Consider the following 25,716-nt stretch of genomic DNA (forward strand, 5'->3'; position numbering starts at 1 on the left):
TATCAAGATAGGGAGGTTATCGAGATGTAGAAAGCCAAAATGTAGTAGGGGAACAGGTGGTAAAATGAACACGTTAAGGACTTGCGCTGAATTCAATCATAAAACGAGGATAATTTGCTAGTTTTACCACTTGGTTCAGCAATTTAACTCATATTCTTATTGCACTGAACATTTTTTACGCTAATAAACATTGTTTTATATAGTTTTTCATCGAAATAAAAAACATCGAAATTTCGTGTGTACAAAAATAGTGCGGGTAAAATGAACACTGCCTGGTGGTAAAATGAACATGACTTCTTAAACCCTTTTGAAACATTTAATTTTCTTTTTTTTACTCTGGCACTGTATATACAACTAATTGAGATTACGAGAGCCTTTTGAAAAATCTTGTATAACTTTTGAAAAGCTCTTAATTATGAAAATAATAAAAGAAGTTAAAAGTTTTAAAATATCAATTATTTTTAACTAAATTTACATATTCAAAGTTTTTCTTGGTTATTTGATATGGTTTGATTCTTGAACTTCCGCTTCACAATCGCACAACTTTTACCATAAATTTGTGAAAGTTTGATACAAGTGTTCATTTTACCCCCATACGTGCCTTGTGATAAATAACTCTTCCTCTAACTATGCAAACCAATAATTTTACTATTTACCCCTGCAACATCTTTGTGAAGGTTGTCCTATTTGCCGCTGTGGTTAGAACCGATTTAAATCAATGTTATTATGAATTTATTAAGAATTAAAGCTTGCGGAAAAATGGTAAAAAATTACATCAGATCCTATTTTTACGGCCTCTTTTGATATTTTGGATAGTAATAGCTATTCGTTCGGTCTCAAAACCAAAATATTAGCTCAGGCACCTTATTTTATTTCGAGGAAAATGTGTGCATGATTAACATACGTCTAAATAGTTGTTTAATATAAATATAGCCAACTGTTCATATTACCACCCCTGTTCATTTTACCACCTCTTCCCCTATGTAGATGGAAGGGACCGAGGAAATCATCGACATAGGGAGAGATATCGAGATATAGAACATCGAGATGTAGAGAGTCGACTGTATAGAGAAGAAGATTAAACAACCGCTTGATTTTGTTGGTAAATTGTCTTTCAAAAAAGTGTGTGTATCGACGATTTTTCAAAAAATTTCATGCTCAAGATATTGAGAAATCGGAGGTTACCACATCGTTAGTTCTATAATAATTACCCTCAATAATGTAATAGTAATTAATGAATTTAATCAAAATTAAGAACCATGCATTCAGGTATATTCTTCTGCTTATTGGCATTACATCCCTACACTGGGACAGAGCCGCCTCGCAGCTTAGTGTTCACTAAGCACTCCCACAGTTATTAACAGCGAGGTTTCTAAGCCAGATTACCATTTTTACATTCGTATATCATGAGGCTAACACGATGATACTTTTACGCTTAGGAAAGTCGAGACAATTTTCAATCCGAAAATTGCCTAGACCGGGACCAGAATCGAACCCAGCCACTCTCAGCATGGTCTTGCTTTGTAGTCGCGCGCCTAACCCACGGCTAAGGAGGGCCCCATTCAGGTATATTATACATAAGTAAATCCGTGTTGAACTACAGTCAAAAATAAGTTCTAAAGAATGATCTAGAATCAAATCATAAGTAAATTGTTACGAATGTTTTGAATCTTCAGAAAGGCTATCACCGTTGAATATTGTAATAAAAGTAAAAGCATGCATCATTAGATATTATTTAGAAGAAATAACATCATGGCGATTTCTATAAATTATTCATTTATGAAGTATTGCGGATATTCCGAAAGGTCTTTTAGATTATATTTCGCTTTATAAACGCAAACATGCTCGAATAATACTTTATTTCGCTCTAAGTATTTAAATTGAAACGCAGGAGTGAATTTTGCCTACTATGGATAAATCTTTCTCGGTTTTCAATTGAAAGAACAGTTTCGATTCAAAGAATCAAAAGGACGAAACAGATAGATCTCTGTTAGATCTCGAAACAGAAAGATCTCGTAAATCTCTTTGTCACAGACGAACGAGCATTCTACGGACCTAAGTCCCACCCACTAGCGATCACTTTTCGCCGTTTAGCTGGGAGGGGGTGGTAGGTGTTCTTCTACCTTCACTTTTTTAAACATTCACATATCAAGACACACTGCCATGTCTTCGAAGTTTTTTCTTTCCCTTTTTAACCAAAAAATTCGGCAAAAGTTTTCTGGAGTAAAATCAGACTATGATCATTCTGTCGCTACAGGTCCTGTCTTATGTTCATGAAATTGACAGCTAGAACGGATTTGAAATTATATACCAAGAATGGAGCAGCTTCAGAGATCCGTTTATAAGGAAAATAAATGGAGAAACTAACCAATGGGCCGTTGTGAGTGATCTAGACATAGCCACGTCACACGTAATATGGGAAGCCTTTTCCATATGGGCCCAAAATTAGCTCAAACTGCAATACAACTATGACTGTCGATCACCTGCTGATCAGTTGCCCCTGCTTTTAACATATTCGAGACTGTCTTAATTTACCAGCTAGTGTTACGAACAACCTTGCAACTACTGCAGTATAACATTTACGAGCTCTAACATTTACAGGGTGTTCAATAAGTTCGAATACAAATGTTTGATCATTGTGTTTGTAAGCCCAATGTAGGGGAGGAGGTTCGGTTGTGTTTGGTCTCTTTTGTGTTTGGTCCATAACTTTGGCCCTGGTTGATCTTATGTCGACATTTGTATAGCAATCGAAAGCTAAACTTTTAACCTTACTACTAGCAAAGAAATTAATATGATTTCATCGATTTTGAAAAAATATTGACAATTAAGAAAATTTGACATTTTTGGACATTTGTATTTCGTGGTTCGGTTGTGGGCACCCTTGAAAACTTAGCTAAAAATAAAGAAGCATGAATAAAAACCACCCAGATTTAAAGACAAGGAATAGTTTATTCTAAAAGTATCTAAAAGCCAGGAGACGCTGAAAAAACTCAAATCAATTCACCTAGCAGTGATGATGCCTGATGGAGGATGTTGAAAAAATCACATAAGAAAGGTCTAAAATAGCACTTTAGGTAAATGGGTTTTAATTTTTCATTGATTTACGTTTTATTGGTATGCATCACAGTCAAAAAAATCCTGATTAATCACCCTAGCGGCAATAGTGCCTTTCTCGTTCATTTCAAAAATAATATTTTGGCCATAAATTTCCATAGTCCGATCAGACCAATTTTCAATAGGAAACAATGGGAAAGCATTCTGTCGAATGCAACTTGTTGCAAGCAAATCGGTCAACGCTTTGTTCCAAAAAGTGTGTGTATAATGACTAGACATGCCCAAAGAACAAAAATATAATAAATAAACTCATTATTTCGAACAATTATGTCAAACTAGTTATAAAAACTTCCTCTTCCTTATTAAAAATAAGTTAAAGGGACAAGTAAAACGATATTGAATGATTTATCAATAAAATGAGGGTGCCCATAACCGAACCAATAAAGGTGCCCACAACCGAATTTCGCAGCCTTTTTGGAACGAGAAGAAAAAAAATTCGCGCTAAAATTTTGATGGCAATCGACATTGGGCCTCAAAATAGATTAAACTTACTGTGTAAATACGCATTAGAACTCACTTTTCAATTTATAACACTTTGAAAAAGGCCAACAAAAACTTCCATGTTGTTTTTCTTGTACGAAAAATTAATTTGTTTCTAGTTCAAAGTAGAGATGCCCATCCGGTTTGATATTGAGCACAAAACATCATGCTATTATAGCAAACAAATGACGGTTGTCAGAATGACAGCATCTCTTATCTGGCAAAAGATACATAGGGGTGCCCATAACCGAACGGTGCCCACAACCGAACCTCCTCCCTACATATTCTGTATTAGTATTGGTGTCAGTGATAGCGGTATTTATACGCTATAGGATGTGTGGTGTAAGGTGTTGACCAGAGTCTATTATATAGAGTTACGCAAAGAGTGAAGCCAAATCTACCTATTGAACTGTCAAACCGTCTACCTATCGAGCAAAGTAAACAAATGCTTGTTGGTAAGGCGGAAGTATTGTTATCGCCTAATTTATTATTATGGCGAATTTAAACGCATGAATTGAAATGTATTAGATTTGTTCTAGAAACAGCTTCAAAAAACTTCAATACACCCCCCAATAAAGTAGCAACAAGAAACTCACGTGTTTACACTCTGTGGGTTACTTGGTTATCGAGTTACTTGTTACTTGGTTAAAAAGCTTTAGCAGTGTACACTCCCGTGAAGTCAGTTTAAGGGTTGAACAAAAATGAAAGTTGCAAACAGAATAACAAGAAGATCATTCAGAATAAGTGTAAGAAGATCCTCTTTGCGCAACTCTATATAATAGACTCTGGTGCTGGTGTTGACATTCTGTCACTTGGTTGTATGTTTATTACGTGCGTTGAAAATGGATTGGGCATCATAAATAGCCATTTTTGAATCATTGCGGCGTACTACAAAACTGAAGTTTTGGGGACGATTGATGCCCCCCTGTGGCCCGGTGCTTAGACGGAGATGAGCCCTACGTGTTCCAACAGGACGATAACCCTTTATACACGGAAATTGATATTTTAGCCTAATATGGGGACAATTTCATCGACTTTTTGGACAAAACTTTGCGACCTCACAGTTTCCCGGATTTGAACCCTCTTTACTTTTTTGTGTGGTCCTTTATTATGTTAAAGCTGTACGAATACAACAAGGTCAGTAACTTGGACCAGTTCAAGACGTAGTTCTCAAAATCCGGAACGAAATGCCCATGCAGACCGTGCGTGCCGCTTGCGATGGGTTTTAGAAACGTTTGAAGCTCGTGAAGAAGTACAAAATAGAGGTCATTCCAAAAGAAATGTTACAAACATTCCATATAAACAATACTTTCAGTGAAATGCAACCGGGAGAAGAAATAATTTAATTTCAATTTCGATTTTAAGGACGGCTACGCAGTCTTGAATTATTGAAACAATGAGGCGGTATCCGAAAGAAAATTCGCGTTATCTGTTAGTGTCAATGTTTTTGAAATTGTGTGTTCTCGAAGTTGTTATAATTATCTAAATTTCACAGTATGTACCAGAAAAATCCGTACCAGACAGTTAATGTTAGACTAAACAATAGACTAGGACCAAATACCGTTTTTTTTTGCCCTGATGAAGACACCATCCCCGTGTCGAAACGTCGGATAAATAAACATCTTGTTTCAATAATTCAAGACTGCGTAGCCGTCCTTAAAATCGAAATAAAAATATACAGTCGATTTCTCAATATTTAATTTCAATTTTTAAACATTTTTTGAAAGTGTATACTAACTTATTGAACACCCTGTAATAGCTAGATAACTAAAACTGTAAAAAAAACTTTGTAAAACACGGAGACAACCTGCTCTATTTGTTCCCAGCAATACATGCCAGCCATTACCCAAAACTAATATTTCAAAGAAATTATAGGTCAAGGATTATCAGTGAAGAGAACAACCAGTAGAGCATAAACACTTATGCACCTATTGAACAAGCTTACCTACGATTCCAAGAGAAAAATATCCTTTAAGAACTTTTTGAAATTCTTCATTAAACAATCCCGAAGAGGCAAATCATTCACCACTTTTTATACCAACTGTATAAGCCTATCAAATGATTGTTTCATGACCCCTTCCTGTAGAAATCTTTCTGTGGATAAAACGACCAATATACATGATACGATTGCTGTGTTACAATGAAACTGTCATAATCTAAAAACTAGATTAAATTCGTTCAAGTTTTTGATTCGTAATTCCGTTTGCGATATATTTGCACTATCAGGGTTGTTACGGAGATCCTGAAATATTTTCCGCGTAAAATCCGCTCCGACTAAAAACAAATCCGCGCAACCAAGAGCCAAATTCTGATAAATAAGCGTGAGATATCAATTTTGTTATCACAATTCTTTAAACGTTTCTGAACTGCGGTTTTTAAATGTTGTTTTTAAATATAGGGAACGGTTCGCCACTTCATCTCATAGCTCCTATTTCCTTCCCATCGAAAACAAAGTAATGGTAAGGAATTTGGTTTGTTTATGATTTTGGTGATTGTTTTCTGCAGTGAGCACGCATGTTGACAAAAAGAAGCGAGGAATTTGGTGCCGTATTTCTTTGGTTAGCGATGAGATGGATATATGTACAATGAGAAAGAGATCGGAACATTTCCCTACATGTTTACATACACTAAAATGAAAAGCGGCCTTTTTCACCACTAGGAACTAAGCTAAGTAAACAAGAACTAAGCCATCAAAACTATTTCTATAAGCATAGTTTCATAGGAAAGTTTTGTAGTTAACTATACAAAATTGGAAACAAGATACATTGATATACAACGGATCAGGCCAAATTTACTCACTATTGATGAAAGACAAATTTGACATTAATAAGAAATAACTACCGAATCCGTCATTTCACCTGGAGTAGTAAATAATGCAACAATTATTAATCACTAGACGAACTTGCATATTGTTAAGTAATATGTACAATGCTGCGCACTGATAGAGCTCCCGTCTAGCGTACTAGGAGGTGTGGATTCGATTCTCACCGATGAGCCTTAGGATATTTTTCCATATTTCATAAATATTCTAAAAAAACAATGTAATTTCGGTTTTCGAACATAACTTCTATTTGCGAGGTTTCGGCTTTTCAATCTGGAGATTTTAAGAACAACCGTTTAAAATCTTTCCCAACGATTCGGCAATTTTTCGTTGCCTTCGTCAGGGGAAAAATGATGAATGTTGCGTAAATTCCTGCGAGACAGCGTAAATTCATGTGGAAATACCTTCGGAGTTAACGGAAAATATCGAAAAAAAAATCGTACTTGTGGGTTTCTTCGGAAATATTTATGGAGTTTGATCCTTCCATTTTCGAACAATTTCATCTTCTTCTTATTGGCATTACATCCCCACACTGGGACATGCCGCCTCGCAACTAAGTGTTCATTAAGCATTTCCACAGTTATTAACTGCATGGTTTCCAAGCCAAGTTATCATTTTTGCTTTCGTATATCATGAGGCTAACACGATGATACTTTTATGACCAGGGAAGTCGAGACAATTTCCAATCCGAAAATTGCCTAGACCGGCACCGGGAATCGAACCCAGCAATCCTCAGCATGGTCTTGCTTTGTAGCCACGCGTCTTACCGCACGGCTAAGGAGGGCCCCAATTTCATCAGGAGTTCCTGAATTGATTATGATTAAATCAAGACATGTGCGTCAAATCAGGGAACATTTTTGAATTTTCAATTGTTGTGTCAAATCAATACTGATTCGTTCTAGAAGCACTATTACACCTTTTATAAGAGAAGAAACTAATTCCTACAAGAAAACTTTCAAAAAATGATTTGATGGTTCGTCGTGGTTAATCTATTAGAAACTGAAAACATATCTTTGAATTATGTACGTCGAAATTGACGAAATGTCAAAATGGGCGTCCTTCAATAGACATTTTTGTATGTGTCATGTTTCAGAATTTATTAAAAAATAACTACAAGTGGCGTTATACCCCTCATAATTCTCGAAAGTATATTGACTATTCCTCTCAAAGTGTTTGTGATAGTTTTGCTGCAACTAGATTACCGCCCACTTTTATTTTACACATCTAACACAGTGACATTAGTGTTGGTAATTCTGGCTTTGGAGAAGTCAATTGGAAATCCAGGAACTTTTCTCAAATAGGCCTAATTGATTCTGACCTTGATTTTTGGAATGGCGATTGTGCTCTTAATGTTTACAATTTTGTCAACTAATATACTGCCGTCATACGCATATCTGTCCCATATTTGCTGGGATTTCCTATGTACATGGGACAATTATGTGTAGAACGGCAGTATACCTAACAGAAAGAATAGTTTCCGATCTATCTGGTAGTAATGTCTGTTGAACCAAATATGCTGAATTGGAAGAGTATGAGTCGTTTCAAATTTCAATTACGCCTATTTCAAAATGTGAAAAAGATGAAACTTTCGTGATTTCAGCATTCACTTTACATTCGCCAAGATCGGGATGTTCGCTAGGGATGATCGCTATGATGGCATTTTTTTGGGATTAAAAATGTTACCCGTTTTACAGAATTACCATCCGTTTTGGGTTATGACCTAAAAATCACATTTTAAGCCTGAAAAAGTGACCATAGCTACATAATGCCATGTGCTCGTGTACATAACCCTATTTGATGCTGGGAATTTCCTATCACACAAAACACTAGCCTAAAGTATCGTGCGAGTACATTTGGAGCTACAGGATGCAACGAACCAATCACATATTATTGACGTTCATTCGTCTACGATACAGGAAGCCAAAGGGAAAGAAGTACACGCAGTGCTGTTGAATGGAAGAAAACAGTTGAATAAGTGCATTCTATTTTGGTTAGGTTCGATCAATAAGATTATAAAGGGAAAACCGGAAATATATTGTGTATTTTGACTGTTAAGTATAATAGCTATGCGTTTTGGAGTTTTTTTTAGATTTTCAAATTCACTATTGGTGAATGATCTATTTATATATGATCCAACAAACATCTCATCCTTGACCTGATACAAAGTGTTTCACTAACAGGTTTTCATGCCCAATAAAATAAACCAATTACAAACAAATCACAGACAAACAAACATAACTGAACGATCTTTGATTATTATAGCTGTTTGTCTGAGTTGCATATTCTTGACATCAATTTCACTTGATTCCTGCGCAATGTCATCCTTCTTAATTTAAAAACTAATCCGTGCGATCGTTGAATGAACATTTTTAGCAAACAACACATTTCAGCGATCGATCATGCTGGTCTGAATACGCCAAGGATAAGTCAGCCAATGATTGATTCATATAGTGGAAGAAGAACAAATTGTGGGGATATCTTTTGTTTCGAATCAATCGTGGAGCACCTATTTGTTAACTATGCTCATGAACATACACGACATGTGGAATTGGGTTTAACAACCATGTAGATCATAAACTCAGTCATTAACTAACCAAAGGCAGGAGTTACAATAATTTAATAATTTTGAAATTCGACAAAAACGATTTAGATTTTTGAGCACTTTTATTCAAAATAGAAAAAAGAATACCACGCTGTATACGATGAATATTATTGTTTAAACCACTTTAAACTGTCGAGTTAATATCTTTATCAATATTCTAGCAATGATTTCTGGTAACGTAAATCCACTCCATAATATGTGGCTTTTACTTTTACTAAAATGCAATAAACTGCGATTGAAATATAGTGAACGTAGGTGTGGAAGCAAAACATAATCAGAATCAGTGATATAACTGAGATGTCCCTCAGTAACAAATAGAAAGAAAAAATGTTTTGTCAAAAACATTGAATGTGAATTATAATTGTTCAATCCGTTTTCTTCAATTTTTGAAAACGTGTAATATTATATTTTGGTACTTACCAAGATCATCCATGATGACTGTTTCCGGGTTGATCTAACAAATGAACCAAACGATTTGTGGAGAACAGGTTCTGCCTTTATGATCACGCAGTAATAACACTTATGTTGCACTTACAGGAAAATCGATTCAATTTGATAATCAATTTCTTTCACTTCTGAATGGTAATCGCCACTGCCATTTATCAACTCACAAAACAACCACTTGCACATCCAGCAAAGCAAATTTTTGTTATAACCATTCAACAAAACCAAAACACTTCAACTCGATGATCCGAGTTTTCACTGCAATTTGAATAACTAGCTTCCCGGATATTCAATCAGCGTTCCGCTGATCACTATTAATACGCGTTATAATTTATCAATCCGAAACTATTACTTCGTAGACATAAACACTAGGTATCCGTTCGAATTTTCCAAATCACATAAAAAAATAACCAGCGAGCACGACGGCGACAACAGCGACAACCCACAAGATTTTTATTTATTTTTAGGGACTGATAGAAATTGGAAATCAAGAGTTTGACGTTCCTCTACATCCGCTATTTCGCGACATTCACGCGCAACCATACATGCAAAAGTAAATCAATGGTGCGATGTTTTCTTCGGAATGGCAGCTGATGCATTTGTAGGCATTTTTGTAGTGTTGGTAAACTACGTGCGGTAGTTTTTGCTCGAGTCTGGCCAGAAGTCTAGTGGTGAGCAACGGTATTCAAACATGAGTCGTGAGAAGGGGTATAATACACATTGGTAAAGTATTACGCAAAATAATCCCAAATGTAGATGAGATGTTAATCGACATTACAATCTACTCTGATCGTTCTGATGCTGAGACGAGACCTGCAAAGACGCTGCTTTTTTTCTCTTGTTTTGACACTTGTTCTTCTTTTTCAAGTTTAAACTGTTTCCTTGACTGTTTCACCAAAAGATATTTTAGTTACAAGATAAAGATTGTCGCTGTCCGGAACATCTTTTGCTGGCGAGGATAGGGGATCTAAATGTCAATGAAGGAAAAATACATACGATTTGACAGTTTGGTACCACATATATATTTCGGACAGCAGAACAAAGGGAACCGAAGCAACAATCTTTATCTTGTAACTAAAATATCTTTTGTTTCGCCTCGGGTGTACTCTTCTGAGCACAATAAAAGTGTGTCCAATTTCCTAATTAGTAAATTTAAATTTTCATAAGGATTTTTGAAATGGGAACAAATAAACAAGTACACGTTTATAAATGATTATTAATAAGCTAAACGGATGATTTGTAATACTCGTTAAAGTGAAAAGTCTTCGTAAAACAAAAGTCATGAAAAATATTTTACTTGGGGTACCAATACTTTCAAACAAAAAGCTGCTGGGTGCATCTGACAGTTCGTGACAGCAGTTGACTGGCAGCAGATGAAGTTACACGGGGTCTCAAGTTGCCTTACGAGCAAAGGCGTAGGATTGCCAATCCGGAGATGGCGAGTTCGATTCTTGGTCCTGTCTAGGATGTTTTCGGGTTGGAAACATTCTCGACTCCCTGAGCTACTATGAAAACTAAGCCTAAATCCAAAATTTCATTAATTATGGTGCATGGGAACTATTTTAAATTAATTTAGAAAAACCTAATAATTTCACCTATTGAACACCCGACAATGGGCCGAGCTGTCAACCTGTTAAAGCTAACTGCCATGGAAAAGTTTATAAAAAAAATAATGGATTTGAAACATCGAATTTAGATAGACGAGTGAAAAAAATACGTTGTAGCTCAGAAAAAGAAGTTCTATCGAATGAATAAAAAAAATCAACATATTTTTCATATTAATTGAGTTCTCCAAGGCCGGAATCTCCAACATTCGATAGAAGTACGGCGGAATCACGCACACTTTTATTCATTTGGAGTGAAATATTAGAATACTTTTCAAAGTGAAAAAGTACTAGTAAAACAAAATCATTTGGAATACTTTTTGAGGGATACCAATACTTTCTCACAAAAAGGTACTGGTTGCATCTGACAATTCGTGACATTGGTTGCAGATGAAGTTACAGTCTTTCCTCTTTGCAAGTCCCGTCCCAGGACATGTCAAATCACATGTCGCACCCTAAAATGAGAAAGAAGAAACTCATCTGTCATATGTCATTTTGTCTCATCTTACGTCTGCAAAGTTGAGAAATCTCACTTCTCACTTATCGATTACGAAACAATACCCGAGAGCACCAGACGGAAAATTTGTTCTTGATTTCATTTGGGAAAAAATGTCGCTCGTTAATCACATCTTTCTTCGTGCTATTTCACAAAGTGCTGCCCGCAATGCCGTAAAAGGCCCGTCCGCAGTCGCTGGACATGGAGGTAAGCAATTTCTGTAGTTTTTCTTGCTGTTTTCAATTGTTGCTCAAGAGGCTGAAAAAAATTCAAGGTACTGGTTCCAAAACCTGGAGAAACCTGTCGTTCTTCGTTGCCGTTCCGGCCGTTGGTCTGTGCATGTTGAACACCTACTTGAAGCATCAGGAAGAACACGGACATCCCCGCGCAGAGTTCATCCCATATGAACATATGCGGATCCGTAACAAGCGTTTCCCGTGGGGAGATGGTCGGCACAGCCTGTTTCATAACCCCCACGTTAACCCACTGCCAACTGGATATGAAGATTAGAAGGTTCTGATGGGCGGAATTTAATAAAAACGTTGGTAAAGTAGGCTTTGCAGGTGTACCTATTGATGATTCAAACACAGATCGTCATAAAATAAAAAAAATAAAAATATAATCATGTATTTTTACTATAAATAGCATTGATATGATGACTTATACGAGAATAGGATATCTGGTAGTCATGTGAGCGCAAGGGCTAAAGATAATCTGCAATCAGGGCACGGGCAGATATGGATTTGAGTAATGACGCTGCCCACAAATTGTCTAACGTGACAAAAATATTGTCTGGAAGTAGTGCGCCTGATTGACAAGGATGCCCTATAAACAACGCATCATTTAGTTTGACAGATAAAACTTCGGAAAAAAGTTTGGTTCGGAGGTTTCTACTACTGAATTCTAACTTGGTGCTACGCCGGCACTTTCTTTCGACGTGGTTGGTTTTTACCAATGTCAAATCCTAAACTATGAGAACATGCATCCTGAGCTGATATACTGCCAAGAAATTCAGTGCATGTTGCCTTTATTCACAAAAGGAGGAGTCAACCAAGAGAATCCTCTCATGTAACATTCGCACTTTGACCAACTAGAGCTATTTATGATGAATCTAAGGGGAATTCGGAAAGAATTACCCATTTCATAAATCTACAATCTAACAATGAAATCTGCCTATCTGAACGTATCTTTATTCTTGAATACTAATCATTTTAAAATATTTTACACTAAAGAAATAGATTTCAGGCAGTTAGACTACAACTGGCAGACACATCATCTGTTTATTGATTTCAAGGCGACTTACGACTCAGTGAAACTGAATGAATTATGGCAAATTATGCTAGAACATGGTTCTCCGGCAAAACTGACACGACCGATTCATGTAACGTGTAACGTATTGGACGGATCGAAATTAATCGTAAGGATTACGGATGAAATATCGACATCATTTGTTACCTCAGATGGATTGAAGCAGGTTGATGCACTCTCGAATCTACAATATAGCGCACGAGGGAGCGATTAGGAGAGTTGGTGTGCAAAGACACGGTACCATTATCACAAGATCGCATATGCTCCCGAGCTTTGCGAACGATATCGATATCATCGGGATTGATCGCCATGCCACGGAAAAGTCTTTTGTACCTTTTAAGAGGGAGACAGCGAGGATTTGACTCACGGGCAATACCAGCAAAACGAAGTACATGGTCGCTGGCAATCAACGTGGGTTTATTAGTGGTGTTGGTGGTGAAATGGTGCTGGATGGTGAAACATTTGAAGTGGTAGAAGAATTTGTCTATCTTGGAACATTAGTGATAATGCTATAATGATGTTACCCGCGAGGTGAAAAGGCTATTGCAGCTGCAAATAGGGCTTATTACGGACTTCGTAACCAGCTTAAGTCCCGTAGTCTGCAAACGAAGACAAAATTCGCGTTGAATACTATTCTGTTTCTTCCGGTGGCTTTATACGGCCATGAAACATGGACGCTGATCGGAGAGCTTTCGAAGTATTTGAGCGTAAGGTGCTGCGGACAATACTCGGCAGTAAACTGGAGAACGGTATCTGGCGGCGTCACATGAATCACGCGTTGTACCAGGTGTATACTGCCTATGATCACATATTTGTAACAATCGACAAAAGTAGGCATGGGAGAAATGGAACGATGAAGTTTGTGGTATGCATAAGTATGCAAATCTCAATGATTTTCTTAAAATTCCTAAAAAATGCACAAACACTTTATCCAGATGGAATCTTTGGTAGACAGATTTCCATTACTTGATATTTGAATGCAAACTAATTTCGAAAATGTTTGTACACAGCACATGGCGTACCGTCAATAAAGTTTTCTAGTGTTACGGTTATGCGGTCACTTTGCTCAATGTTACAAAACAACTTGGTAGTTTTTTTGAGTTTTTTGGAACAAACTTTCTTATTTCATCTGGTCAGCTGAAAGAACAAGCAATATGGAGATGATTCATGAGCTTATCTCAAAATCGACAAAAATGCAATTGTTACAAATATGCGATCATGGGCAGTAAAAAGGCCTGATTATTGTTAAGCTTTATACAACACGGTAGACTATGGTGGGCTGGACACATTGTTCGTATGCCGGAAGAACGTCAAGCGAGAATAATATTTAGTAGATATGTCAGAAGAGGTCGTAGGCTGACAGGGAAGGGGGGATATGCCCTCTCCGGAGGTAAAAATCTGATCGAGCGTCTGTTCCCCATGTTAGGGGCGGCTGATCATCGTCCGAGTGCCAGCAAGGGACTCTAAACTAAACGGTGCACATAATGCTGCATCGTGTCAGCATCGAGAAGGCAGCTCCTTCAACGCGATCAGTGCCGTCTCGTAACCTCATTTTTTACCTGTTCAACGACACAAAAATTGAAAATTTTGATATTTTGCCATCCCGAATAGGAAATAAATAATCAGAATGGACTAAGCCTATGAAAATTTATTTACTCCATGCATTTACGCGTCGAAATTTCTCAAATTTGAATTTGTTGAACAGGTAGATTGAGGTCGAATCACCAATGAATGCGATGTAGGTAGCGCAACACTGGTAAGGTAGCCTACCGAAGATTCTACAGTTACCAAGAAAGGCAAAATTAGAGCAAACGGATTGATTCAACGGCAACAGACCCGGCAACGAATAAAGGACAACGATTGGAAAGTCGGATCTTGGAACGTGAGAACTTTGAATGAACCCGCACGTATTGGGCTCCTGGCTCGAGAGCTGCAGAAGGTCGGCGTGAGTGTGGCAGCAATCCAGGAAATATGGTGGCTCAGAACTGGAGAACGTGAATTCCGGGCGGTGGATCCCATAGCGAACACTTCATTCAAGCATTACATCTACTATAGCGGCGGTGACAGAGCAGAACGAGGAGTTGGCTTCGTGGTGATCGGGAAGCAGATGGAGCGTGTTATCCGATGGAAGCCGAAAAACGACCGCATTTGCGTGTTGAGAATGAAGGGAAAATTCTTTAACTATAGCCTGATCAGCATCTATGCCCCAACGAACGATAAGCCTGATGACGTGAAGGATGAGTTCTAAGAGAGCCTTGATAAGGCCTACGGAGAGTGCTCAACACACGATGTAAAAATTGTCATCGGGGATGCAAATGCGCAGATCGGAAGAGAAAGTTTCTTTCGCTCTGTCATTGGTACGGAAAGCCTTCATTCCGGTACCAACAATAATGGTTTGCGACTTGTAACTGTCGTATTCCAGCCGAAAACGGCTGAATGGAATCCGCCATTGAAGATCGTCTCTAAATTCGACAACAAACTTACAGTGCAGTCTTCGCCGTCGCTACTCAATGTAATGATGACACTACCACCATCACACCCTGCGTCGGTATCGAAGCACTAGCATTGCAGTACCCTGCCACGCAACCTCTCGCAGCCCCGCATGAGGCCCCGATTCATTGGCACTCGCATAAACGAAGGAAGGGTCGAATCAAGTACAATACTAAACTTGCCATTTTGTACAGAGGGATCACCCTTCTGAACTCGGCGTACAAAATCCTGTCGCGTATTCTGTTTAACAGACTGAGACCGCTTGAAGAGTCCTTCGCTTGAAGGCCGATCAACGCCGGATCAGATGTTTAGCCTGCGGATAGTCCTTGATAAATTCCGGGAGTACAATCTGCAGACTCATTGATTTCAAAGCAGCGTACGATTCAGTGAAAAAAAATGAGCCGTGGCCGATAATGTCCGAACATGGTTTTCCGGCGAAACTGATCAGACTGATACGTGCAACGCTGGATGGCTCGAAATCAAGTATTCGGGTTGCAGACGAAGTGTCAATCTCGTTTGTGACCTTTGACGGACTGAAGCAGGGTGATGCACTTTCGAATTTATTGTTCAACATTGCACTCGAGGGCGCTATTAGGAGATCTGGCGTGCAGAGGAACGGCACTATCATCACACGGTCGCATATGCTCCTGGGCTTTGCGGACGACATCGACCTCATTGGAATCGATCGCAGAGCAGTAGTGGAGGCTTTTGTCCCACTGAAGAAGGAGACAGCGAGGATAGGCTTAACCATTAACTCTACCCAGACAAAGTACATAGTAGCAGGTAGAGATAGAGGAAGACCTAGTGGTGTTGGTATGGCATGTGACAATGACGTTTCCCGTTAAGTGAAAAGACGTATTGCTGCTGCGAATAGGCCTTTTTACGGATTACGGTCCCGCTTAGGTCCCGCAACATGCAGACGGAAACGAAATTTGCTCTATACAAAACTCTGATTCTACCAGTGGCCCTTTATGGACATGAAGCATGGACGTTAAAATAGGCGGACCGGAGAGCTTTTGGGGTTTTCGAGCGAAAAGTGTTGCGTACAATATTCGGAGGAAAACTAGAAAATGGTGTGTGGCGCAGACGCATGAATCATGAGCTGTATCAAGTATGCAAAGAAGAAAATATTGTGAATCGTATAAAATACGGCAGCCTTCAGAGGGCAGGTCGCTTAGTGCGAATGACGGAAGAAAGAATAGCGAAAACAATATTCAACAGAGAACCAGATAGAGGCCGGCGACTTCGTGGAAGGCCACGAACACGCTGGCTGAACGTAGTAGAATCGGACCTGGGGACCCTAAACAATCGGAGAAACTGGAGGAACATCACCCAAGACCGACGATTATGGAGCTTTACAATACGCCAACCAGGTAGGTATCCTGCATCAACTATGTTTTTTTCAAGTGGCTGAGACATTTTTCAATACACCCAGGTTTTTTTTACACGGTTGGATTTCATTAATTTCTCGGTTAACCTAAACTTTCACAATTTTTTAAATACCCCCTGAATTTTCTTTGATTTTTTGTGAATTTTTTCGTGGGGTTAACTCATTGTTTAATAATATTTTTTTAAAGAGGTAAACCAGTCAAGGGCTGAAAACATCCCTAACAAAGAAAAAAATGGCTTTTGGAGGCACCTGATTACTACACCCCCGGAAATAATTTTAAAGCATTCGCTGATTTTCATACAAAAATGGTCATATTTGAGGATCAAAATCTCGATTTCTAGCGATTAGTTTAAAGACATTTTTGGCATCCCAGCCTAAAATGACCTCAATTTTCAATTAACGATTGTTTTTTGTATGCATGTTTACTGAAAAGATACGTTTTAGTTGGAAATAATTATAAAGCAACCACTTTTATTGAAACATCATACAAGTGGAGTGGCTTTATGTCAAAAATGTCCTCAATCTAATCGCTAGAAATCGAGATTTTGTTCCTCAAATATGACCATTTTGTATGAAAATCAGCGAATGCTTTATAATTATTTCCGGAGATGTATGCGTGCAAGATAAGATATAGCAAGGGAGAATAAGAATTCGGATATGAAATAGAAATGGAGCAAATCAGCGATCAATTTTAAGCAAATTTTTATTCTATACTAAAACGATAAAATACATTTATAAAAATATCAACACGATTTCCACGCTTGATAGAGTTTTTTTCTTCCGGAATGTTGCGTGCGACACACTTCAGTGGATTCAACTTTTTTTGGCAGAGATTGGTGGCGATAGGTGCCCTTATTACACATCAATCACGTTCAGTGCATTCCTTTCGTGTGAACAAAAATATACTTGCATAAACAGGGGATGTTATTATTATCTTGGTTTACATTCGTATCAATTCAATACGACTATCATGGCGCCTTATTTTTTGAAATTTTTCTTTCTGTAATCTAATTGAAAGCTTATTGATTGTAAACTTCGGGATTTGGTCAATATTGCCCAATACGGGGAAAAAACCTATAACTGGGACTCTTATATTTGTCTTGATTTGGCTGATATTATTTATTTGTTACACGAAGAATTTGAGAATGATTTCAAACGTTTTCTTCATAGTCAATGAATTTGTGATTTTATCGGTTGAGCATTGTCCAAATTCGGTGGGTTCGTTGAAGGTGTGGCAGATGTGAGATGGGACCGCTCCAGAAAGGTGATTTATGTGGCTCAAAGTGAATATCAATCTGTGTGCTCCATGTGCTTTACATACTATGATTCACTGTTACTATGTTATTGTGGTCTGCATCTGGGTTAGTTTTGCATTTTTCTGAATTTAATAAATTCTCACTAAAACCAGACGAGTTAAAATGACTTTGCATTTTAAATTTTTATTCTTTATGCACATATTTCAGCTTGCACATAAACGAAAAATTCAATTGAACTTATCGAAAGGAATCCGAACTACGTCTGGTAATATTCTTCTAGATATTAATTTAACTGAATATCGAATATTTATGTATTTCCCTTGAATCTCCAATATCTTTTGCTGCGTAATGAATCGACAGATATTAACAGGCAGGCTAGTATCGGAAATCCACTAAAAAAGATATTATTTTCCACTGCTAGTAGCCTTAATACTTATTAAGCACGATGGTTTACTGTGGTGTTTTACTCAAAAGACATATTTATGTGTATGGAAAAGCGGAAGTTTTCACTGGGAAAGTTGGATAATCATGAAGAAGCAACGTTTTGGAGAGCTCTGGGAAAAACAATCAAGCTCGAACTGAAGGCAATCAAGCTCGCTTAAAAGAATTTAACAATTGACAGTTAGAACGCAAAAAATACAAATCCGCGAAACGCAGGGAACATTCTTTTAGTAATGAATAGTTTAAACGGGTTTTCAGTTGAGATAGTTCACAAATTACGTAATGCAAAAAAAAATCATACTTTTTGACCCCCTCCCTCTCCCACGTAACAAAAAGATTTTAGAATCCTTTTGTATAATAAATTAACTCAAATATCTTATGCGATACAATACTCTCACAGACAAACAGACGTAGCAGCTGGGAAAATTTCATGAAGAATCCATTGCTCAGTTATTCCACGTTATTCCATCTCGTAATCCTTTTCCAAAGCTGTCATAGATGTGCAAAATTTACCTGCAGTTGTAGTACAAATAGTACGTGACAAAGTTTTTAATAGTAAAGTTGCGCAAAGATAACCTGCCGGCACTGATTCTAAACGATGCCCATCGTGTTATTATTTTGAGAACTTTCATTTTTGTTAAACCCTCCAAGTGACTTCATGCGAGTGATCACTTCTGAAGCTTTTCAATCCCTTTCCAAAGTTATCCACAAACTGTCAACAAGTGAGTTTCTTGTTGCTACTTTATTGGAAAGTGTATTCAGTCAGAGCCATAGCGTGGACTACCGGAGCCCTTGGCGAAATCTTATTTGGGCGCCCCACTCTTACTATGGAATAAATGTGCAATATTTTACATTCCAATAGCATTTTGTATCTCACATAAACTACCGTTATACGCATCACTGTACCATGTACATAGGAATCCCAGCAGACATGGGCCAAATATGCGTATGACGATAGCAAGGTAAAATTAAATAGTTAGGTGGATTAAAGATGCTTCAAGTAACAAGAAGTATACGCCATTTTTTTTTTTAATTTAGTAATATTTTTACTATTTGCAAAACTTGGCAAAATATGTTAGGAACTTTGCAGACTCGAGGGCAATACTGATTCTTCGTATTAAATCTATAAAAACGTTCAGAACGGAAAAATCGTTGAATTTGCTGAAAGATCTTTGCAGCAACGACGCGACAAAATTGCAGGTGAACCCATCAAACGAATTAATATTCAATATTCAATTAAATTTGACTGAATTTTACTAACAAGCACCGTTTAAGCTTATTTCGATTCAACATAACAGGAAGATCGATTGAATATTGCATTTATTTGCATGCTCCAAATATGTGCATGAAAATACATTTAAAATCACAACATATTTTTATCTTCATAATGACATTTTTTTTGCACCCAATTAAAGGAAACTGCGGCGAACGGAGAAAGAGAGGAATTGAAAATCGTGACAAATCATATACAAATTTCATATGATTGATACATGAAAATCCAACTCTGAAGTGGATCGATCGATAAGCGAAATCGCTATCGAATTTCTGATCAGGAAAAACCCATGGTCATAATGGATCTGTCAGACGCACTGTTGTACTTTGTTTGGTCAATAATATTCAACTTTAAAGTAGTCGTTATCGCCTGGGAGTTATCGACATCGGAAGCAGGAGGGCCACGTGGTGAAGTGAGGCGATGAATGCTTTGATTGACATGTTGTTTGTATTGCGGACAAATTTTGGTAATCTACGAGAGCCTTGAGAAATTATAACCAAAGTAGTCATTTTAGCAAGGTACATTATCACTGCCCATCGTGTATTTAACAGTTTCGCCTTTTTGCCAGTAATATAGTGTTATGCAATATAGTGTTCAAAAATGGAAATAATCCGATCTACATTTTTCAAATAACTTTTAGAATATGAAATTTTCAGACTGTTTCTTGGCTTCTTGTAACCGGTTCCGGAAGTCTCAGAGGAACCGAAATAGCTATCAAAACTGAGACCATACCATTCGGCATGTTCATTTGCGATTAAAGATATTTTCTTTGTGTCTTCTAGAAGATTACTCAAAATATTCTCACCATAGACCTCCGGACTTTGCAGACGGTCTTGAATCTTTAAGTCGAATCAAGTACGAAACACTGAAGACGGTCTCACAATTGAGGTCGAAATACGTATCTTTAAAGATAACAAAACGTAGTAGAATTGAATGGAAAGTACTAAACTCGTCTTAGACAGTTGAATGTTACGTCTGATTGTTTGTGGAACTACGTTTGTGAAACAAATTTGATAAATTATAATCTGAGAATTATATTCAAGCGTATCAAGTGTTCCATTCATTTTATTTAAAATAAATCTGTTGGGATGAGTAATCCATTTGCATCGGAATAAGTTTTTAGAGACAAATCAGTACTTTTCTCAGGATGTAGCCAGATTGAACTAGTCGTTTGACGAACCAACTAGTAGAGTATAAAATTCTCCGAATTTGTAGTCTGGTTTTAGCGTGAACTATTTTAGGATATGTATTGCATAAATTTGAATAATGAATATAATATTTAATGAGGCCAATTTTAATGTAATTAGTTTTATCTTGTAAAACGTTTTCATAAATCAATATAAACTCTATATTTATATCCAACTACTATATCAACTGAGATTCTTCAAACATAAATCAATACGACAAACAAATGTGTAATTCATCAAACTGTCTGCTTTAGTGGAGGATTAGCATGTGAATACGTTTCTACGAATGTTTTAAATGCTTTCTACAATAAGCTTTATGCAGAGCTAAAGTTTTACGACCAAACGGCATTCAAAAAAGTTTCGATTTACTTATGTGTCTAGAAATGCGAAAGTTTCGTCTACGTTGTCAGCCTCCTCTTTTTTCTATATGATGGATTGATCGAATTGTAATCTTAAATGATTTTACTTTTTCATGAGAAAAACTCCTCTTACAGTTTTTGATTTGTGTTTAACTAATCCACTCGAATTATGTCAACGATTTCTCTTTTCTCGGGTTGACACATTTTCGTCCTATAGAAACTACAAATATTATTGTGTGTTTGAATGCCTCACTAGCTTTCTGATACCTCGCTTTTTTCTACCGTATTATATCTCTTTAAATGTGCCATCAATGTGCTTACTTCTCAATCATCCTACCATCATAAGCATAATAAACTTGAATGTGAGATTGGTCTCGGATAACCTAAGTCACTCCGTTGCGATCCCTTCCATATCGAGGGTACATGAAAAATAGTTTTCTATGGCTGGCTGGTTTCTACTTTTTATCATCTTACAAACTATCAATGACACCGAAAGAACGAGCAGCAATGTAAACGTGGAGGGTGGCTTCATATTTTTGTTGTATTTCCCTACTCTCCTATCGCTCTAACGAGTCCATCAGTAGCGGCCTGGAATGATTTATATGAGTTTGATTTCTAGGCAGCACACGACCCTTGTTTTGATGGCTGGGGTTAAGAATGTTCGGATGCTTATCACTTTCCTACGATGGTGGATATTATTAACATTTTTCTTCTCTGCTGTCTATCCTTCTTGAAGAACATCTATTTTGTTGACTCCAACATGGGACAAATAAGGATATTTACAGTTCGAAGCACTTACTTTACATGGTAAATAATCGATGCTGATATACCCCTACGCTTTTAAGGACATCTTATATGTATAAGATGATATTCGTTCTTTTGCAAATTCCTAATGTAACAGCTTAGACGGTTTCGTATTGTCGTCGGAATGATCCGTACAGGCAGCAAGCAAGCAAGACGGCTACGAGCTGTAATGGAAAACATATACCCAATTAGGATAATTTTTATATTTTGAATGTTTATTGCACAAACCTGGATAGCGGCCAGCCCTACTCCGATTCCGGCCAGGATCAGCGACTTGGAACCAAGGAATGCGGACAACTTCGGGAAGCAGCCCTCCGGATCGGCATACCTGCGGGTGCATTTACTAACTCCGATCGGCAACTCGTGGCAACACGACTTGGGTACGGTATCGTTCTTGAAGATCGGCTGCCAATCCTCGGCTCCGTTAACGCCACAGCATTTCATCTCCGATTGGACCAAATTCCAGGCCTCCTGTGCGGCTAAGTTCGTCTTGTAGTTGTCCAGTGTTTCGTTGAAGCCCTTCTCCAGGATGCCGCTTAGTTCTTCGTGTTTGTAGTACCCAGCTACACCGATGCCGATCTCAGCCAGGAACACCAGCCCCAGAAAGACCGAGAACTGAAAAGTTGAGCATAAAGCATATATTAAGTTAGTGGATGATCACTTGAGGATGATATTGTGAATTCTGTTGAAATTATTCATTATAAATATTGTCTATCACTGTTTGATGATCTTATAGCGTTAAAGTTAAAAAAAATCCATTGTGAGTCATCAATACAAAACCAAGAGCACAATTTCGATCATTAACCAACTATAATACCGCAGGTTGATTTTTTGAATAAAAATGTATTTAAATTTTATAGACAAGTCTGTTCTACTTGAACAATGAAGGCACGGGATGTTTTAATCGCAGCAAATTTCTAGTTCTCAATCTTTTAATGCGGCTTCTATCACTCTTACATATAGAAATTTATTTCGTTAACTAACGACCTACAACCTGAAATAAATTGCATTTCAAGCTAAAATCCAATATGATCTGAGCTTTAACCCATTACTTCGGATGACCAATTACAAACTTTAACATACAAAGCAAAAAAAAACTTTTTATTTTTAAATTAATATACATATATGGAAATTTACTGTGCAAATAGTGATTTGATTTATTGATTGGGCTTAATATCATTTTTATATAAAAACGCCTTGCAAAGAGTTTTGAGAAGTTTGATCTACAAAATATATCTGCCAATAGTTACAGATAAAATTAAGCAAGCATGAACTCCATTCAGAAATTTTATTTAAATTTTATCTTCTATGTAACGTTGGTATTGGAATATATTTAAAGCAGAATTTTATTCAAATCCATTTGCCCATACCGGACCCAATGGAGAGCACTCTCTTCAAAAGCCGCTGTAGTGTGTTTAGAAATTCCATTTTGCTCGGTTCGCTGCGTAAAATGAATCCATCTACATATTGCATTTACACGAACGATACCCACACCCAGAGGGCAGCTTCTAGGAGCCCACAAACCGCCAACGTGCCCCACCAATACTCACCGTTATGATCATACACGGGCTTTCCTTTGCGGCGCCACAGCATCCGAAGCAGGCAACGACGAATATGACGGATCCAATCACGATTAGCACTATCGGGGCAGTCCAGAAGCTTTCACCTGCACACCCAGGCCAAGAGCAGCGTCGCATATTTTATCGATGATGACCGCCCGGCACAACAAGGGGAGAAGTAGGACCACATTATGAAAGGTTATCGATGCGGGTACAGAATTGATCAATGAACGTGTGTGCGCGTAGGCGAATGGTGGTACTTACCGAGAAAGTTCGAATAATGGTGGTAGGACGACTGGATGATGGCTCCCGTCACCACGACGACCAATCCGGTGATCTGGAAACGCAATCATACGAAAAAATATCGTGAATTATTATATTCTGCGTAAACTGAATTTAAATAGCGCACAAAAAACGGCCACATAAAGCAATGGGTCAACCGACTGTGTGAGGTATTCGTTTCGTATATTCGAGTCAAGTCCTCGTCATTTCATTTTGGGTTCAAGATTTTTTCTCTTTTTTTTTGGCAATTGAATCCCCCAACTGGGACATTGTCGTCTCACAGCTTTATTCGGCACTTCCATTTTTATGCATTTACATAATATGTGGTTTGCACAACATCCTTTACGGATAGACCAGTCTAGAAAATTTGCAGTCCGATAGTTAATGACCAGAACGAGGATTCGAACCCGGTCTTCTTCAACATGGTTTGCTTTCCACTACGCATCTTCACCGCTGCTGGCTGAGGCCTTTTCGATGAAGTCTGATAAATGGTGTGAAGCACAAATTGAAATCAATTCAATTAATTGACCTCGGCGATTCGAAACATTGTATGGGCGATAGATGACTGCATTAACCCATTCTACCAAGTGGTGTCCATCAAAGCCTGCCGAATCGAACAGTTTAACCTCATAAATCAATTATTGGGAGCGTGTGCCTTTTGAAGAATACTTATATGGTTATTTGGTATGTTTTATTTGCTACATAAAAATGTTCTTTTCAATTTGGTATTTTTAGCTTTTATTTTTTGTTGAAAAAATGTTGGAATACTTTTCTATTGAGAACCAGAGATACATACATGTTAGGTTGGTAATTGCTGGATAATGCGTATTGATGAATGTAATTGCCTATTCAGATTACTAGCTTTATGACATGATAAAGAGTATCATCATCTCAAAGTTCACTCATCGTATTTTCATTTTATATGATATCACGTGGGCTGCAGCACGGTTGGTTGACATTAAGGAAGAAGCGTCCGATATAGATCTGGTCCCCACAGGCCACAAGTTTCTATCTCACGCTTACATGGGTTGACAAAAGACCACCAGCTAAGGGTTGGGTGCTTAGCTGGTAGTGCAGCCTGGGCACTGTTGTCCTTCTGACATCAGCTAGAGTGAGAAGAGTTTATCCACCAGTCGCGTTTCAAACAGCGTCTGCCTGGTATCCAGCGGCTGATGAATATCGAAACGCTGTATTGCGTCAATTATAACTAAGGTGTCAGCCCATCCGCGCGATTTAGGTAACGCGACCTCGGTAAAGGTTGCTTACTGAAGCCTTTCAATTATCAAGAAAAATGGAGAAAGAAGAAAAAGAGAACGTTATTTTTGGCAATCGACCCAGCGACGAAATATGAACTATGATTGGCAACTTTGCAGCCTTCCGCGGAATGGTGGTCCGAAGCACTTTCTTTCCCCATGAAGCACCGCAACTGCTGCACTAGAAACGGCGTCTCCGGATCAGAGAAGCGACTGTTATGAGGGCAAATGTGAGCAGTTAATGGAGGAGAAGAACGCAGCATGGGTAAGATTGCTGTAACATTGCACGAGGGTGAACGAGGCATGATACAAACGGGAACCTTCTTATCAACGAATGTGGGGTGGTCCAGATATGACGGAAGCATTACGAAGAGCATCTGATTGACGATGTGGCAGACAACGGTGGCGGTATGGTGACGAATCTGCATACGTTTTCCGGATCCGAATCTCCACAAAATCCAGGAGGAGATTGGCCGGCTGAAAAAAAACAGTCGATCGAGACCAGCTATGGCATCTAATGCACGAACACGGATCAAGACGACGATGGATCGGA

At 38.0% G+C, this 25,716-nt stretch overlaps 2 protein-coding genes across 7 annotated transcripts in view; one reads left to right on the forward strand and one right to left on the reverse strand.

Annotated features, from left to right (window-relative positions):
- Nucleotides 1–11,605: 11,605 nt before the first annotated feature.
- LOC134217131 (cytochrome c oxidase subunit 6A2, mitochondrial) lies at nucleotides 11,606–12,183 on the forward strand. Its single transcript, XM_062695911.1, has 2 exons — nucleotides 11,606–11,768; nucleotides 11,836–12,183. Exons 1-2 carry the CDS (start codon nucleotides 11,675–11,677, stop codon nucleotides 12,069–12,071), a joined length of 330 nt encoding a protein of 109 aa, XP_062551895.1. The 5' UTR covers nucleotides 11,606–11,674; the 3' UTR covers nucleotides 12,072–12,183.
- A 5,251-nt stretch (nucleotides 12,184–17,434) lies between these two features.
- LOC134212970 (CD63 antigen-like) overlaps nucleotides 17,435–25,716 on the reverse strand; it is a 119,073-nt gene continuing 110,791 nt past the window's right edge. For all 6 annotated transcript variants that reach the window (XM_062691376.1, XM_062691378.1, XM_062691380.1 and 3 more), the window contains exons 4-7: nucleotides 23,893–23,965; nucleotides 23,620–23,735; nucleotides 22,298–22,684; nucleotides 17,435–22,233 (exon numbers count right to left, since the gene is read on the reverse strand). In XM_062691376.1, coding sequence (XP_062547360.1) covers nucleotides 22,168–22,233; nucleotides 22,298–22,684; nucleotides 23,620–23,735; nucleotides 23,893–23,965 — 642 coding nt within the window. In that variant the 3' untranslated portion in view covers nucleotides 17,435–22,167. The remainder of the gene's footprint in view (nucleotides 22,234–22,297; nucleotides 22,685–23,619; nucleotides 23,736–23,892; nucleotides 23,966–25,716) is intronic.

This window comes from Armigeres subalbatus, chromosome 2 (assembly GCF_024139115.2).
Source record: "Armigeres subalbatus isolate Guangzhou_Male chromosome 2, GZ_Asu_2, whole genome shotgun sequence".
NCBI classification, from domain to species: domain Eukaryota; kingdom Metazoa; phylum Arthropoda; class Insecta; order Diptera; family Culicidae; genus Armigeres; species Armigeres subalbatus.